This window comes from Chrysemys picta, chromosome 1 (assembly GCF_011386835.1).
Source record: "Chrysemys picta bellii isolate R12L10 chromosome 1, ASM1138683v2, whole genome shotgun sequence".
Lineage (NCBI taxonomy): Eukaryota > Metazoa > Chordata > Testudines > Emydidae > Chrysemys > Chrysemys picta.
The window spans coordinates 32,611,602-32,628,745 of NC_088791.1; the positions used below are offsets into that span (position 1 = coordinate 32,611,602).

Below are 17,144 nucleotides of genomic sequence, written 5' to 3' on the forward strand. Positions count from 1 at the left end.
TGAATGTGGGATCGCATTGTCATGCAGGTCTGGGATGACGAGCAGTGGCAACAGAACTTTCGGATGCGGAAAGCCATCTTCTTGGAACTGTGTGTGGCGCTTGCCCCAGCACTGCAGCGCAAGGACACCAGAATGAGAGCTGCCCTGTTGGTAGAGAAGTGCATGGCAATCACAATGTGGAAGCTTGTGACTCCAGACTGCTACCAGTTGGTTGCTCAATTTGGAGTTGGGAAGTCGACCACTGGGGCTGCGTTAATGCAAGTGTGCAGGGCAATTAATCGCATTCTGCTCTGAAGGACCGTGACTCTGGGAAATGTGCATGAAATAGTGGGCGGCATTGAAGAAATGGGTTTCCCTAACAGTGAAGGGATGATAGATGGCTCACACATTCCAATTTTGACACCAGACCACCTAGCGACGGAGAACATCAATAGGAAGGGGTATTTCTCCATGGTGTTGCAGGCACTTGTGAATCACCATGGGTGTTTCACTGATATTAACACGGGGTGGTCCGGGAAGGTGCATGACGCACGCATCTTCAGGAACATTGGCCTGTACAGAAAGCTGCAAGTGGGGACTTTATTTCCAGACCAGAAGATTATAGTGGGGGATGTTGAAATGCCCATAGTGATTCTGGGAACCCCACCGTACCCCTTACAACTATGGCTCATAAAACCTTAAACTGGAAACCTGGATCGCAGTAAGGAGCAGTTCAACAACAAGCTGAGTAGGTACTGGATGACTATGGAATGTGCCTTTGGCAGATAAAATGTGCACTGGCGATGCCTTTATGGCAGGTTAGACCTCAATGAGGGTAATATACCCATGGTCTTAGCCGCATTTTGTATGTTCATAATATTTGTGAAGCTAAGGGTGAAAGGCTTGCTCGGGGGTGGAGTGCTGAGGCAGACCGCTTGGCTGCTGATTTTGAGCAGCCAGATACCAGGGCTATCAGACGGACCCAGAGAGAGGCAATTCGAATGGGGGAGGCTTTGAGGCACCATTTTGAAAATGAGAACCAGTAATGTATATCTCTGTGATTGGTTCTGCAGTGTTGCATCTAATTTTCATAGGAAGCAATTGTGAAATTTGGGGCCTTAAATTCCAGTAAGCAAATGATTAAAATACTTGTGTATGTCTTGGTAGTGCTTGCTATCTCAATTTGTAGGACACAAAGGTTAATTATCATTCAAAACTTGGCTTTTATTTCAGAAAAAACAACACACAAACGCACACACTCTTGGCGGGAAAGGAGGTACAAGGGAAGAGCAGACTTTCAAAACTGTGTGTAGGTCCAGCTATCATTTTGAAAGTTGTCCGAGGGGGTGGAGTGAACGGAAAACAGAACTTGTGGAAAGCGGAAAGGACTGTGCGGGTGGAGTTTGGGTGAGGGCACAGAAAAGAGTTCTGAATGTGCTGCAGGAGAGGGCAGGCCTGCATCTGCTCAGCCTTCAGCATTTTTAAGGACTTCAGCATCTGCATTTGCTCCTCCATGACTTGAATTACCCGCTCAGTAGTGTCCTTAACAAACTCCTGATTTTCTTTTCCGTCTTGCCTTTTGGCTTCCCTCCACTGCCTGCATTCCCTTTTCTCTGCATTGGAGAATTGCAGTACCTCCCAGAACATGTCATCTTTGCTCAATCTTGGGCGCTTTCTTAGCTGACGGAGATGCTCTGCCAGTGGGTGTGGGGTGTCCCTCAAGGTCACATCTGCAGAAGCACAAGAAACAATGCACAGAAGCATGATTGTTAAATTCACACACAGCATTGAAACATTTCAGTAAAATACACCTCTGGTAACATTACAATCACTTTCTCCCTGACCCTTGGCAAGCGCACATCTTGGCAAACCTCTAAAGCATAATGAGTGTTGGCTGGGTGGGAGGGCTCTCTACATGGGGGAAAAGAGCACTCTGGAAGTGTTGCGGTGCAGTGACTAGAGAAAATATTCTAAATTCTCCCACTCTTTTCTACAGGCAGGGGTTATTGTAGCACATATCTCACTCCTGAGGGTAAGCAGGGAAGCAAGGGAACATCTACTACACACTTGTGGATTCTTCCCTGGTCCCTATGCTGCTCGCCTGTGTAATGCTTTGGTCCCTGCACAAGTGATTGAATGGGCGGGAAAGTTTCCTACAATGGGGGAAGGAACAAAGCACCTCCTCCAAGGAACCTTCCTCAGAGGATTGCCAAGTACCTCCAGGAAAGTTTCATAGAGATCTGAGGGTTTCCATGAGAACTTGGCATGCATCAATACCATGGTCTGCTGTATTGCTTAGCCGCACAAGGAAATGTCCGGCACACAGAAACACAGGCAGCCTTGTACATTTCTATACCTTGAACCCACCTCCGCACCTCACAAACCACAGCCACTTACCAGGCGTCTCCTCTCTGCTTCTTGTTCACCAGAGAGCAACTGCTGAAACTGGCTAGTCACCTCTGGAGTGGTAAAACTGTTCCTGGCTGCCTGCCTCACTGGGCAACCCCGCTGTGGGCTCCACATCATCGTTTAACTCCATCTCTTTGTCAGCCCAAGTGCAAACATCTACACTTCTATCTTTAGCTCAGCTTGAGCCTGAGTCAGTTGACCCAGGATCTCAGACTCGCTGCTGTGGTTTTTTTTTTTTTTCCCCTCTGTGTAGCCATACGTTCAGATGCCCAACTCCCACTGAAAGTCAGTTACAATTACATGCCAACTGCCACTTGTGTCTTTGACAATCTTTGGGCTGATTTAAAATGTGACTGGTTTTTTCCCCCCCCCACTCCTTGACTTTGTTCACTAATGCTGTTAATGCTAATGAACCAGTCACACTTAACCTTTTTTTTTTTTTAAAACAGCTTGATAAAACCAGGATCCAAGCCGCCTGTAACTCCTGTGAAATTGAAGAAAGTCAGTACCTTCCAAGAATTTGAAAGTAACACAAGTGATGCTTGGGATCTTGGGGATGATGATGATGAACTTCTAGCAATGGCAGCTGAAAATTTAAATACAGATGTAGTCATGGAAACTGCTAACAAAGTAATTCAGAATCACAGCAAGCTACAAGAACAGCATAAACTGCAGGAGGAACAGCTACAGGAAGACAAACCAGTACCATTTTCAGAATTGCCTTCAGTGGCGTATGGTGACAACAGGCTGGTTAAGTCAGTCAGTGAAAGTCATGCATCAAGTTCTGCAGGTATGTTAAGATATGAAAATGATGCTGAAGTCTGAATTGTAGAGGGTTCAAAATGCTAAACTCTTGTAGTGTTGATTTTAAAGCTTAATATCCCAAGAAAAAATATTGATGGTGGACACTAATTGATGAAAGGGACATTGCATGTCAAAACAAGCTTTAAAATGTTGGGGTGAGGTTACAAGATGTTTCTTGTTTTCAAACTGTTAAACCACCTCATTGCTAGTTTAAATTGGATCTTTGAGTTTAGTCAAGTGGTCAACTGAATCAAGATGGTTTCAGGACTGGTTATAAAATGTTTACTTTTTTGGGTAAAATTTGTAATTAAGATGCAGCTCAGACAAAAGGTTTTAAAACTCTGTTTTATAGACAGCCTAAAGTTTAATGAAAAGAAAAGGTCAAAGACTAGTTCCACCTACCCCATATTTCCATTCCTCCCTTTTTCTAATTGCACCATATTTCCTTACTGAGTCTGTCAGTTACCTCATCTCTAAAATGTGGAGAACTCTCTTGGGCCTCACACGTGGATTGTGAGGATAAAGTTTGTTTATATATAGTGCTTAGATATAATTTGGAGATTCCTATAAAGAGTAAAAATTTTATCACTCTTGGTTTCCAGTATCTAGCTTATTTTTTTGTTATCTGTTAAGACTGATGTTTTAAAACTACTTGATAAATTGGAGAAGATGGGGTGGGGAGGGGACACAGGGCAGGGCAGAACTCCTCTGAAACAGTGCAACCTCAGCTGACTTGGACTGTATATCATGCATGGTGGTCTTTGAAATAACGCTTGTTTTTTCCACAATCTCAGCAACAGTTGGGAAAGACCGCTTTCAGCAGTATATTGGTCTTTATAGTTGGGTCCAATTAATAATTAAATGGGCCTTAACCTTTGAGGTATGACATCCCAGATTGATGTGCTCTATTGAAGGACTTGTGAGGCCTGGAATGCTCCTGGAGGAAAAACTCTGATTCTCCTAAATCTAAGAAGCCATCTGCAGTTGAGACTGCTGGCTTGGTCTACCCTGGGGATATTCCCCCAAGATTCTATTTTTAAAATTGATTGGAGTCATAGTGTAGACCAGATTACAGGTGGCCTAAATTGACTTCCAGAGAATCTCTAAATTAGTGGGGCTTTAATAATACTCTCCTTTTTCTGTTGTAGAGAGTGTTAGTGAAAATTCTTCCATGCAGAGGTCACAGTCCCTTCCACATGCTCCAACAGATCCATTAGAGGGTGAAGAGGCAGACGACAATACGTTAGCTACTCCGGCACTAACTGAAAGAGAGGCATTCAGATTAGACAAATTTAAGCAACTACTTGCTGGTCCTAACACAAATCTTGGTAAGTACTTTAAAAATAAAAACGATGTGGATTTTAACAGAAGAACTCCTACTTTGATTATTTTTGCAATTTGACATACCATATTATATAATGATGTGAGTGAGACTTGACAGTTGCTCTCCTAATCACTTAAAGTGTTTCCAGTTTTGAGCTGGCTGAGTTGAGAATTTTTAAGATGCAATTGTGATCTTGTTCTAATGCTTGTAGTATACCATTTGTGTACATCAAAATGTTTAAATTCTTTTGTTATCTGATATAATGTGGCTTTTTTGATCTGCCCTGTCCTCCTCGCAGTATTTTTCACTATATGTCCAACTAACTCACTGAGTATTTTTTATTGGAATAACTTGTGGAAACAAATGACGAGAAACCGAAGACAGAGAGTAGAGTGGATATTGGAAAGCATAATTCAGGTGGTATTTGACACTTAAAAATAAGATTGCTCTATGTCAAGAAAAGATTGAAGAGCAATGGACTGGAACTCCAAGACCAACCAACTTGTGCCTTGACCGAAAGAATTATGGGTACATCCAAACTTGTGTAAATGAGAAAAGGAGTCGAGAAGTGAAGTGCTATATAGTATCAAAGTATCACTATTTGTCTTCCATATGAGCATTCTTTAAGTTCAAGGACTAATAATAGATAGTATCTGCCATACCAGTACCATTTTTGTATATGTTATACTAATATCTGACAGTTTCTGTAACTTAATGCACAAAAAACATGAAGATGACATTACTGAAATAATTGCCGTATGAGGTGAGCAAGAGCTCTTCAAGTTGTTCACATCCCTGCACCAACCTCCTGGAGTTGCAGGCTATAGGAAATGTAGTAGTCAGCTGCTTCCCAAGGGCTTCTCCAAAGTCATAGCCATTTTCAGTATATGGAGAGTGGCATCAGAATCACTGAGATTCATTTTAACTTCCAAGACAGAAAAGTGAGCCTCTAAAGAGGCTAGAAAGATTATACTGCACCTGGAGAAGTTGATTAAATTCTTCCGAACCACACAGATCTTTGGCAAAAATCAAAAATAAGAATGGAACTAGGAATAGTGATTTCCTTGAGCTGGATCATCCTGGAAGATATGTGCATGAAACTCTTGTGGCGAGCAATGAGAAATGCATGTTTACAGTTCCTGAGGTGACTGGCCCCTGATTGCTAATCCCAATTCTTCCACTGCCTTCCTTTGCAGCCATATGGTGACTGTTTTAGAGGTCCCGGGATAAATGCTTTTGATGGGAACTGCAGGTACTAGCCTCCTTTGAAAATAGTTTCTTTAATCTTTTTTTCATCAATTTTTTCCACCTACTGGATGGGTATAGCGGTAGCCTACTGTATCCACATCTAGAGCTTAAGGTCTTTGCTATGAGTGTTTTTCTTTTACCTATCAAGTGCTTAGCAAACTTTTGACATTATATTATTATTTATTTGTATTACTGTAGTGCCCTAGGAGCCCTAATCATGGACCAAGACCCTGACAGAAAATCTTAATGTGCTGTTAGGATTCATATTCTTAAAACTTCTGCCATATAGAAGTATTCTGTTCAGTCAAAGTCATGATGTGTTTTTTTTCCCTCTTATGCCGTAGATTAATACACAAGACTTGTTGATGCCCATAAAGGAACAAAATAAAAGGCAGCAGCATTACAAGTAGATCAATATGAAATGAACACGTAACATCTTATGACATTTTAAATTCTATTGTAACTAAATAAATTAAAAGGTGCAGGAACTAATATTTCTTTTTAGAGTACATAATATAGGCAACAGTAATAACTTTGAGTGATGCAGTTGCAATAGGCCTTAACAGTCATAGAATCATACATTTCCTATTAAAACAGAGTATTTTAATATGAGAAGTAAGATTATAAAATGAGTATTGGATCTTTTTAACATTTAGCCTTACCTATTTAACTTAATTAGTGGCACAACATAATTAGACAAATACATGCGAATGCATGTGTGCATTGAATATTTCCCCATAAAGTCAACATACTGGCCATATACCTGTAGCTTAATCTGTTATGAATAGCACAAATAACTTAAATGTTTGAGGCCAAATTCTGCTTTGTTGCTGTTACACTAGTGCAGTCACACTAACTTCAATGGGAGTTGCATCCATGTAATCATAAGTAAAACTTGGTTCTTGTTCTTTCCTGTTGAACTTGAAAAAATAATACGTTTACCTTTTCCTATTACAAATGTAGAAGTAGGAAATACAGTTATGCGGTTTGCTTTCTACATGTAAAGGAAGTGAATAGTTTCTCAATATTTTTCTTGGATCTAAACAGGATCAAGATTAAGTCCTTTTTTCCATATCTGCTCATATGCAGTTTTGTCACCTCATCCAGTCTAATTAGTGTGGACCTGTGTTCACTACCATTCTTCCTCTGTTTCTACAAAGCTAAATTGATAAATGTAACTTCATCGTATTAAAAGGGTGAGTTAAAACTAAGAGCAATAGTGAATTATAAATACAATTTTTTTTTGTTTGTAGCTCAGATATTGGTAGTAGCATTGCTTCATAAATCTAGAGCGGTGTGGTTTTTTTTTTTTTGGGGGGGGGGGGGGAGTGTCTTTTTATTGATAAAGAGAACTTACGTGGGCAATACTGATTTTCATATGTTGTTGGTGACACTATAATTTCTATATAGTAGACCTCCCTATTAATACTACTGAAATGTATGCCCACATGCAATTTGAGTCTGGGAGAGGACTACCAGAACTTTCTGGGGATGGAAGTTGGAGGAGATGCTTATTTTTATCTCACTGTTGTAGCAAAGACAACCTTTGAAAAAGAGGTTATTGAACATCAAATGTAAACCCAAAGTACTCTGGGAAAGTCAAGAGAACCTTGTGCTGAGGGGAAATTTGCTGAAAAAGCGATTGTGGTGGAGCCAGATAATAGGCTCCAGGATGAAAAAAATTGAGTGCTAGCTTATTAGACAATCAAATATCCAACACAGACACATTCTTATCTCAATGCTTTTGCTTCCATCATAACTGGAGAAATAAGTAACAACAAACTAAAACACAAAGTAGTATAGCTACTCTTGAAATCTTTTCAGTCACACTTGGAAGACCACTGTCCTAGTGGAGACGTTGTAAAATCCATGCACCAATACATGGGAAAAACAGCCATTCCTGCCATTTTATGTAGCTTGACTTTAAGTGCTCTAAAATCCAAATGGTTATCCAGATTGCTTTGAAATGTGGTGTCCCACATAGGGTAGTGTTTGTGACGCAAATTTGGGGTCATTTGACCAAGGGGTTCCTGAGTTACAGGATCCTCCTCAAAAATGGTTGCCTTCTGCTGCCTTGTACTGTCGAACTGAGAGGTACTAACGATGGCTCTAATAAGACCTCTTGAAGGCTGTGAACTTTAGTTAACATAACTAAGGATAAATTAATCACAAGCCCTCACTGAAGGCAAAAGGAGTCTTGAACTGAGTGGCTGGATGTTGCTGTAATTTGAGAGTCATTGGTGGCACCTTATATTGGGAGGAATGTAATCAGAGTATTTGGGGGGGGGGGAAATTAGTAATGTGAATGCTTCCTGGGAAGGATGGGGGAGAAGAGGTTTGGGTTGCAGTGATGGGTGGGAGGTTATGGGGAGAGGGATAAAGGGGGATTGATGGCCAGACAGGTTGGGGGCTCAGGTGACAGGCAGGCATGGTAGCCCCCAGCTTTGTCAGGGCATTCCAACCACACTTCATCCCAACCTACTGCATTCCCCAGCTCTCCCAGGTTGGGGATTATGGAGAGTGCATGTGTCAAGGATGATTCTCCTCTCTGGCACTTAGAATGCAGAAGGTGGGGGCCCGCAAGGATTCTAAAAATTAATACCAGCCACTCCAGGCTTGTATTAAACTCCCACGGTTACAGCTTCTCTCTGACCTTGGATGGGTAAATGCTGCCACCACCCAAATGCAAAAACTCCCTTTTTGGAACCGAGAAATGCGCACTTCGGAATTCCCTCCTGTGGGATACCCTCAAGCTCTTTCACCCCTCCCCGGAGAAGAGCTGAGAAAGGAAATTAGCTGTTGCCCCCAGCTAATTAAACAACATATGCACAAACCTCTTAGGACACCAAAAATCCAATCCTGTTTTTAATAAAATTTACTTTTTTTAAGAACAAAAAGAAAATACATTTGAAACTCAGGCTATTGCTAGATTTTAAAAGAGCGATTCCAAAAATTAAGCACCCAAATGATCTTTCTTGGGGGTTCAGCTTAAAGGTTACGAACAAACAAAAGCATCTGGGGTTAGCACAGGGGAGTCCACTAGTCATAAGAAAAAAACAGAAATAAACGTAATCACGTCTTTCTAAACATTCCTGATCTACTTACATATTTGGGTTGTTAAATAGGTAGTTTTAGATAGGAAAATCACCAAATCATATCTGGCCTTCAGCTTCTCACAGCGTAACTGCTGCCCTGTTTTCCTCTTTCTGGGAGAACCACAACAGACACAAAGGGGAAGTATTTTCCCCACTTTAAAAAGTTCTAGCCTTCCCCTTGGTTCTTTTGGTCAGGTGCCCACTCCCTTTCCTTTACCTGGGGATTTTTTTAAACCTTTACAGGTAAAGCAAGCAGAGAACAGCCACCAAGAGGGACTTTAGAGCTTGCTGGCTGGCTGGGTGTCCATAAAAGGGAGCCACCCTCCTCCCCCTTATTTATCACAGGATGGCACCCACTAAATCTTTGAGTGACCCAAACTGTGAACAGTACTTAGGAATGTGTTCACTGCTTTGCTTGCATAGATGTGCAGTTTGGAAGGATTTCAGATTGCATATAAACCAATAAAGGAAAAAAGTTGAGTTTCTTTGCCTGCCTGGTTAGTTTGAGGGAATGTGCCAATGCCTTTGCACACACTGAACATCCCACCACTGTTTTTTCTAGTCTGAATCTTTGTACACCTGTGCAATAAAATTTTTAATACCTTATTGCTTTCTTCCAGTTGTCTGTTATAACATGTATTTATTTTATGGGGAGGATTACAATGAATGCAGCAGAATAGTCAGCATCTGGTTTAACCAAAAATGTTGATATATTGGGTGGGGAGGAGCTGGAGACAGAGGACTGTATGTTGCATGGGGAAGGGAGGAGGGAAAGGGGATGACAAGAAGAGGGCGTGTAGATGCAAAGGGGTTGGATGGGAGAGGGGTAGGCAATCCTTGGATTGGTTGTTTTGAGAATCTGTATCTTACTAGCATCAGTGGGAGGGGGATCAAGTGGCTACTTCCTGATCTTGGGGCAGATTAATATGGGTGTTTCCAGACACACAATGTGGAGGTTTGGAACTGACCATGCAAATAGCTTGATTGCTGAGGGAAAAGAAATATATGCACTGCTATGTTTGCCAATATGTGGATCCTGGGAGATGACTTGATCACAAGGTTGCAGAGTTAATGCTGTGAGTCTGTTACAGATGTCACCGAAGTCACAGATTCCGTGACTTTCGCAGCAGCTGTAAGTTGGTGAGTAAGGTACTTCCTCCTTGATAGTGGATTCAGTCTCCTGTTTACAGATATTTACACATTCTAGGATGGAGATTTAATCCTGGTAGAATACAGTGATTGTCATAAATATTCCTTGTCCCTTTTATATGGTTCATTGACATGGTAGGCTGGAATTAAGGCCTGTTATGTCCTTTAAAACTTTTTTAAAATTAAACTCATATTGCAAAAATGAGTAACTTTTAACTTGATTTTTTTGTTTTGTTTTGTTCTTAGCCACATTATCTTTAATTTCTCAGCACAGAATTTCATATGCAATTTATCTCTCTCTGCTCCTGGTCTGTCCAAGTCATTTAGAATTTTATTGCCCTCTACAGTTTTTGATCTGTAACTTATCCCTGTGGTACACGTGCCTTCTTCCAGGTCATCGATAAATAGTATGAAGTGAACAAAATCTGTCCCAGCACTGATCCATGTGGCATGCCACTAATCATTTCTCTTTCAAACTGTTATCATCCAGAAGTACCCCCATCTCATTGATGTTCAAGTCAGTTTACTATCTGCTCAACATGCTTGTCCCTTCATTTAATACACAGACCTAATCTAGAAGGTCAGTACTATATCAAACTGCAGAGAAGCTTTTGCTTTTAAAATAACATGAATCTATGAAAGGAATTTTATTTTAACTATCTTTCAATAACTTCTCACGTGTTGAGTATGTTTAGAAGGATTAGTGTCATGGTTTTAAAAGTGAGTATCATGGTTTGTAGTTTTCTGGATATTTCCCTAATTTTCCAGTGTGAATTATTATATCATCTACTTAACTGGGATACATTTAATTGGGATGACTACTTTATTGAGATATTTCCTAAGAAATCTATTTAGTTCAATGGTGAATGATAATGTTAGCCGCTTAATCAGAACGGTAGTGGTCAAACCTTCAACTAAATAAAATATTTTCAGATGATGCCAAATGATTTTAGTATTTAACCAGATGCTAATTAGATATGAAATGATAAATTATGAAATGAAGAATATTTACACTAAAGTAATTAGTTCAGACTTCCTTAAAAACGGCCTTGTCTCTTGATCAGTTGAGTTTACTCTTCTTACTCGATTTGTTTTTTTGTATTTGCATGTCTAAAAGGCTGATGCAAATAAACAGATATCTCGCTTGAGGATTTAGTAATTTAGCTTTGAAATCATTGCCTTCTATGTTTTCTCTTGCTTAATTTTTCCCATTTAACTTCATTGATACTTCCCTAATCCTCTCAAAACTTGGGTCACTGAAACTGAGTCTTATCTGTCTCCTATTTTGGTCTCATTTTAGTTTTAATTTACAAATTTATAGTAATTACTGCAGAGATGCTCCATTATCACTTAATCTTCAATTCATTTGCTCTCTTCAAGCAAAATAATACCTTTCTAAAAAAGAATGAGCAGTGCTTTTATATATGGAAAGTTTTTTCTACTGTGTCAACAAAATTGTTTGGTTTATTTCTTCCCTTACTGCATTGGTCACTATCTGTCTGAGTAGGTGGGTGAAATCTCCCTTCACCTATATTCTTGGCTGTATTAAAAATACATAAACTTCCATCATGTTTCTTCTGATGAAATGGTTGTCTTGCTCTTCCTTTTTTTTTATCTTGTATTTCTGATTGGATCTCTTATTCCAGTTACTTTTTCCTGTCTGTCTTGGTGAAACCCTGGTGCCGTTGAAGTCCATGGGAATTTAGCCATTGACTTCAGGGAGCACAGGATTTAACCCAACAATGTCACTATTCCTCCTCTTGACTGCCATGAGTGACTTTTTTCCGATCTATTCCCTGTTTGCCTACCAATAATTATCTGAAATTTTGCATTGCTTCTCTGATTACATTGATCTTACTTTTTCACTATTCTTCCTCTGTTTCTTCTTCCTATTGTTCCTCTAGCCTTCATCTTGGTTTTTCACTTTACCATCTGTTTTCAAATATAATACACAATCAACCCTTATTTTCAGGACAAATATGAAAGCTAGGTATCAAGACAGAATATTAGTTAGGGCTGTCAAGCAATTAAAAATTAATTGCAATTGTGTGATTAAAAACATTAATCTTGATTAATCGCGCTGTTAATAATAGAATACCATTTATTTAAATATTTTTGGATGTTTTCTACACTTTCAAATATATTGATTTCAATTACAACACAGAATACAAAGTGTATAGTGCTCACATATTTTTGATTACAAATATTTGCACTATAAAAATGATAAAAGAAATACTATTTTTCAATTCCCCCATTACAAGTGCTGTGATACAACCTCTTTATCATAAAAGTTGAACTTACAAATGTAGCATTATGTACAAAAATAACTGCATTCAAAAACAAAACCATGTAAAACTTTAGAGCCTGCAAGTCCACTCATTCCTACTTCTTGTTCGGCCAATTGCTCAGACAAATGAGTGTGTTCACATTTGCGGGAGAGAATGCTGCCTGCTTCTTGTTTACAATGTTACCTGAAAGTCAGAACAGGGATTCTCATGGCACTATTGTAGTTGGCATTGCAAGATATTTGCATGCCCACTGCGCTAAAGATTCATATGTCCCTTCATGCTTCAACCACCCTTCGAGAGGACGTCTCCATGCTGATGACTGGTTCTGCTCAATAACGATCCAGATCACTGTGGACCAATGCATGTTCATTTTCATCATCTGAGTCAGATGCCACCAGCAGACAACTGAATCTCTTCTTTGGTGGTTTGGCTTATGTAGTTTCCGCATCAGAGGTGTTGCTCTTTTAAGACTTCTGAAAGCATGTTTCATACCTCGTCCCGCTCAGATTTTGGAAGGCACTTCAGCTTCTTAAACCTTGGGTCAAGTGCTGTAGCTATCTTCAGAAATCTCACATTGGTACCTCTTTTGCATTTTGTGAAATCTGCAGTGGAAGTGTTCTTAAAACGAACAACAACATGTGTTGGGTCATCATATAAGATTGCTATAACATGAAATATATGGCAGAATGTGGGTAAAACAGAGCAGGAGATGTAAAATTCTCCTCCCAAGAAGTTCAATCACAAATTTAATTAATGCATTATTTTTTTTAACGAGTGTCATCAGCATGGAAGCATGTCCTCTGGAATGGTGGCCGAAGCATGAAGGGACATGTGAAGGTTTAGAATATCTGGCACATAAATACCTTGCAACGCCAGATACAAAAGTGCCATGTGAATGCCTGTTCTCACTTTCAGGTGACATTGTAAGTAGAAGAGATGTTAGATGGAAAAAGCTGTCTTGGTTCCTGCTGTTGTTTGATCATAGCAAAGCAGCTGGAATCTAACAGGACCCACCACAAACTTGAAACTTCATTAATAAATGATGGATATAGTCCATCAGGACTGAAAATAATCTCAGCCAGATCTTCTATCATGAATACCCTAGTTTTTATTTGAATTGAACTTTGAGCAATTCTTTGTGTCTGTGCCCCAGTCTGACCCAATCATTGATAGAGATGCTCGATTATACTCCTCACTCTGGATGAAATGGAGGGGGGAAGAGAGAGTTTCAGCATGCCAAAAATACTTTAGTCCGTATCTCCTCACTAACTTCTGATGGTCTTGCACACTGAATGTGAGCAGACACAATATAGAATCCCATGATGGCATCACACACAAGAACCTTTGGCAGAAAACCAATTGCCAATGTTGCCTATAGGATTTCTGAGAGAGGGGAGCAAAGCGACCTGAGGGCAGTCCTGTCCATTCCCACCAAGGACCACACTTGTATTATGCACTCAATACGATATACAATATTGAAGGCAGCTGATAAACCTTATCTCAGCATGGACACTCAATCTCTATATTGCTAGGAGAATGTTGGTCAGTGCAACAAGTGGTGGAAGTTAAAGGAAGTTGGATGTATGTCTTGCCACAACGTTTGCCACAGTGCTATCCAGAAACAGAAAACTAGATCCCAGTCAATAATTGGATAGTCTTCACATCAAAGGATAATTTCTTGAGCATAGGCTGAATGCATGCGTCCTATAAAGGATTTGGCATGTTTACACCCTGCCTTTTATGTGAGGTGTTAGCTATCACCACCAGCAAAGGAGTTTTCCCCCCTTCTGCCTGCTTTCTCTAGCCAGAAGGACAAGAATCCAAAGAATTGGTTTGAAGTTCTCACTACGCTTCCAGAACCTGTGAATGATACTGGCTGAAACAACAGTAGTGCGGACCCCTCCAGGTAATGCTCGACCTTCATACATGCAGACAGATTCAAATCTGCTCAATTTTATATACAAAGTGACCTGACTCTTTCACAACAAGAGTGATGTGCACCAACTACTGAATGTAGTTCAGGTTAATCACTCTGCAGAATCAATGGTAGAAGCACTTATTTCCTACTCAGGCACAACGTAAGAATTCCAGCTCCTACCAGAATCCTAGCAGTAAGAATGGTTGAGTTTTTTCTTTTTCATTGTATACTTGGACTGTCTATTGCAATATTTAGCTTTTACCTTTTACTTGAAAACTAAACGCTAGTAGGGTTTGAGGGCTAAAATAAAAGAAAAGCCCAAGAGATGCTCTTAAGTGTGAAAAGCACAGGAAAGAATATTTGAATGAACAAATCTTCCAGCATAAGCATATTTGCAAAGTTTCATTATTACTTTTGTATTTAACTGGAAGTCCAGTACAAGATACGTGACTTGGCAAAATTCCTAAAAGATAGGATTGGGAGAGGATCTGTGTGGAGCACCCTCCACTGTCTCCCACCCTCAAGAAGTGAGTTTGACAGATCAATAATTGGGTAATTATGGCCATTTAAATTGTTTTCCTAAATGTAGTCTGTGGGGTTAACAGTGTTGACTTGAGGTGTGTTCACGTTCAGTTAAATGGATTCAGAAGATAGAGACTAAAATCTTAAAGAATTTGATTAATGGAGATAGGGGATTGGGAAGGTGAAAGCATTATAGTGCCTGATCCTGAGAGCACATGGAACACTTGTAACTCTTATTATCTTATAGGCTCTGACTCCCATGACTTCAACAGTAGTATTTGGTGCTCTGCTGATCTATGGATGAGGCACTTGAAAAGCTAAATAAAAGCTAATGCCAAGCTAATGGTGGGTGTGAAATATTAAAATAACTTAGTTATTATATTTCATTGTATATACTAGCGGTATTGCATTCAAAAATGAGAATCAGGACCCCAAAACCCTCCTCCCCAGCAGCAAAGTGAACTCCATCTCTGGCTTCCTTCAGCCTTGGTCCATTAAACAGTTTAGGACCCATAAATGCAAATATCTCTTCCTTGGGAGGAAAGCTAGTGAGCAGCTGTAAGGAGGTCCTGGCAGGTTAGGGAGACACTAAACAAAGTATCAGGCTCTTGATTGCAGCAAATGGGGAATTCCATGGCAGCCTGGGAAAATACCAAATTCTGTGGTTGAATTGCAGAGTCCACAGGACCCTGATTGAGATGAATGGTGCAGTTCACACATCTCAAAGACAACCATTACAGACTCTGCAGATTCACTGCAATGGTTTTCCAAGATTGTTTTCAAGGTTATCGCTGCAATCGAAAGGGCTAGAAACATGTGTTTTTAAATGAAAGCTGAGTTTTAGGAGCACAGTTCTCTGGCAAGGAATGTGTTCCATGTCAGATTCTGTGACCATGGAATACACAGGGCCCTGGCTATAATCAGGAAATGAAATGGTGGTGTGTGGAATTCTCTAACTTTACCTTCCACATTTGCATTATAGGCCCCTGTGAGCCAGTGTGTTGGGGCAATGGCATCCCTTTTGGCCAGGTGTGGCATGGCACCTGAGGTCACTCAGTCTGGCAGGGCTGTCAGTTGATTCCTGGTCTGAAAACCCCCTCCGCTCTTACGTACCTCAGGGGGTTGATAGACTACATCTGTACTACCTTGGTTCCCCTTAGTTGCATGTAGATATGTCAAGGAAACTCTTTAGCATGTATTTTGGCAATAAAAAGGTGTGACACTGATTTCCCCACCCACCCACCGTGACATCTGGATGTTTCATATCTCTCAAATGTGATTGATTGTAGATTTTTAGAAAACCAACACTGAATCTGTTTTTCTTAATCTCTTTTGGTAATTGTTTTGATAGCTTAGTAATGTGGAATTTTAATACAGTGGTAAACACTTCAATTTTGTCTCACTATTCATTTGCTCTAAGTTAATATAAAATGTTTATATGAACTTGAACTCACATAATTTAAACAAGTCCTTATTTCTAGACTTAAGAGAAATATGGGGTTTTGCCCATATATTTTTGGTATCTCAGAGTATTCTCCCCTGTTACAACAGGTGGGTTTTTTTGTTGTCTTTTGGTGGGCTGTGGGTGGTGTCAATATCGCTAAGGAAATTGGGCAATTGACTTTCATTTAACTCCTGCTGAATCTGGCAGGAGGAACTGTTGAGTGACAAGTTCTGCATTCTATCTATAGAGACTAAATATTTTAGTAATGCCCAGTCTCTTAAACATTATACAATTAGTAACTGGTTCAATAGATCTGAAATGAAAATAACTGAATAATTGAGGGGGATGGGGAATTGCACAGTGCATGAGGTGATGCTGGATAATTGTAATCGTGCTTAAACTTTTTGCAGGAAACGTAAGCATTTTCCATAATTTATTCTGACAATTTACTCTGGATTATCACCTTTCCTACTTGAAATTTTCTTTTTTAATGGTCTTCTCAATCACTTTTTCTCCTTTTTTTTCCTAATCCTAATGTTTACTTTCTAATATCCATCTCATCTGTTTTGCGTCTCATTAAATTCTCCTACTTTCTACCTCTGTTAGCTAACCTGGCTTACTTTTTTTTCTTTATTCATTCCTGAAGAAGGCCTTAACTCGTATTCAGAACATTGTATCAGACTTTATTTTCAGTTTTCTGTATGCATTCAGATAACTCTTTGTTCCATTGAGAAGATTAAGAGCAGTATTTGCTTGAAAAAGATGTAATGAAGCACCTAACGGAGCTATTATTCATTTTAGAAACCAGTTGCTGTGGTTACCATAGTAATATCAAGCCCTTTATTAAAGCTATTTTCTACATGTACTGCCTGTTTTTAAAAATGCTGTTGGGGGAGCTGCAGTTCCATGAATCTACTGTCTTGAAAGAATTTTCTAGCTCTGTACACCTAAATTATCCAAGGAA

The 17,144-nt window shown here is 39.8% G+C and overlaps 1 protein-coding gene across 10 annotated transcripts in view; it reads left to right on the top strand.

Annotated features, from left to right (window-relative positions):
* Positions 1-17,144, top strand: part of TBC1D22A (TBC1 domain family member 22A) — a 438,695-nt gene that overhangs the window by 19,901 nt on the left and 401,650 nt on the right. For all 10 annotated transcript variants that reach the window (XM_065554788.1, XM_065554749.1, XM_065554783.1 and 7 more), the window contains 2 exons: positions 2,838-3,178; positions 4,341-4,520. In XM_065554788.1, coding sequence (XP_065410860.1) covers positions 2,838-3,178; positions 4,341-4,520 — 521 coding nt within the window. The remainder of the gene's footprint in view (positions 1-2,837; positions 3,179-4,340; positions 4,521-17,144) is intronic.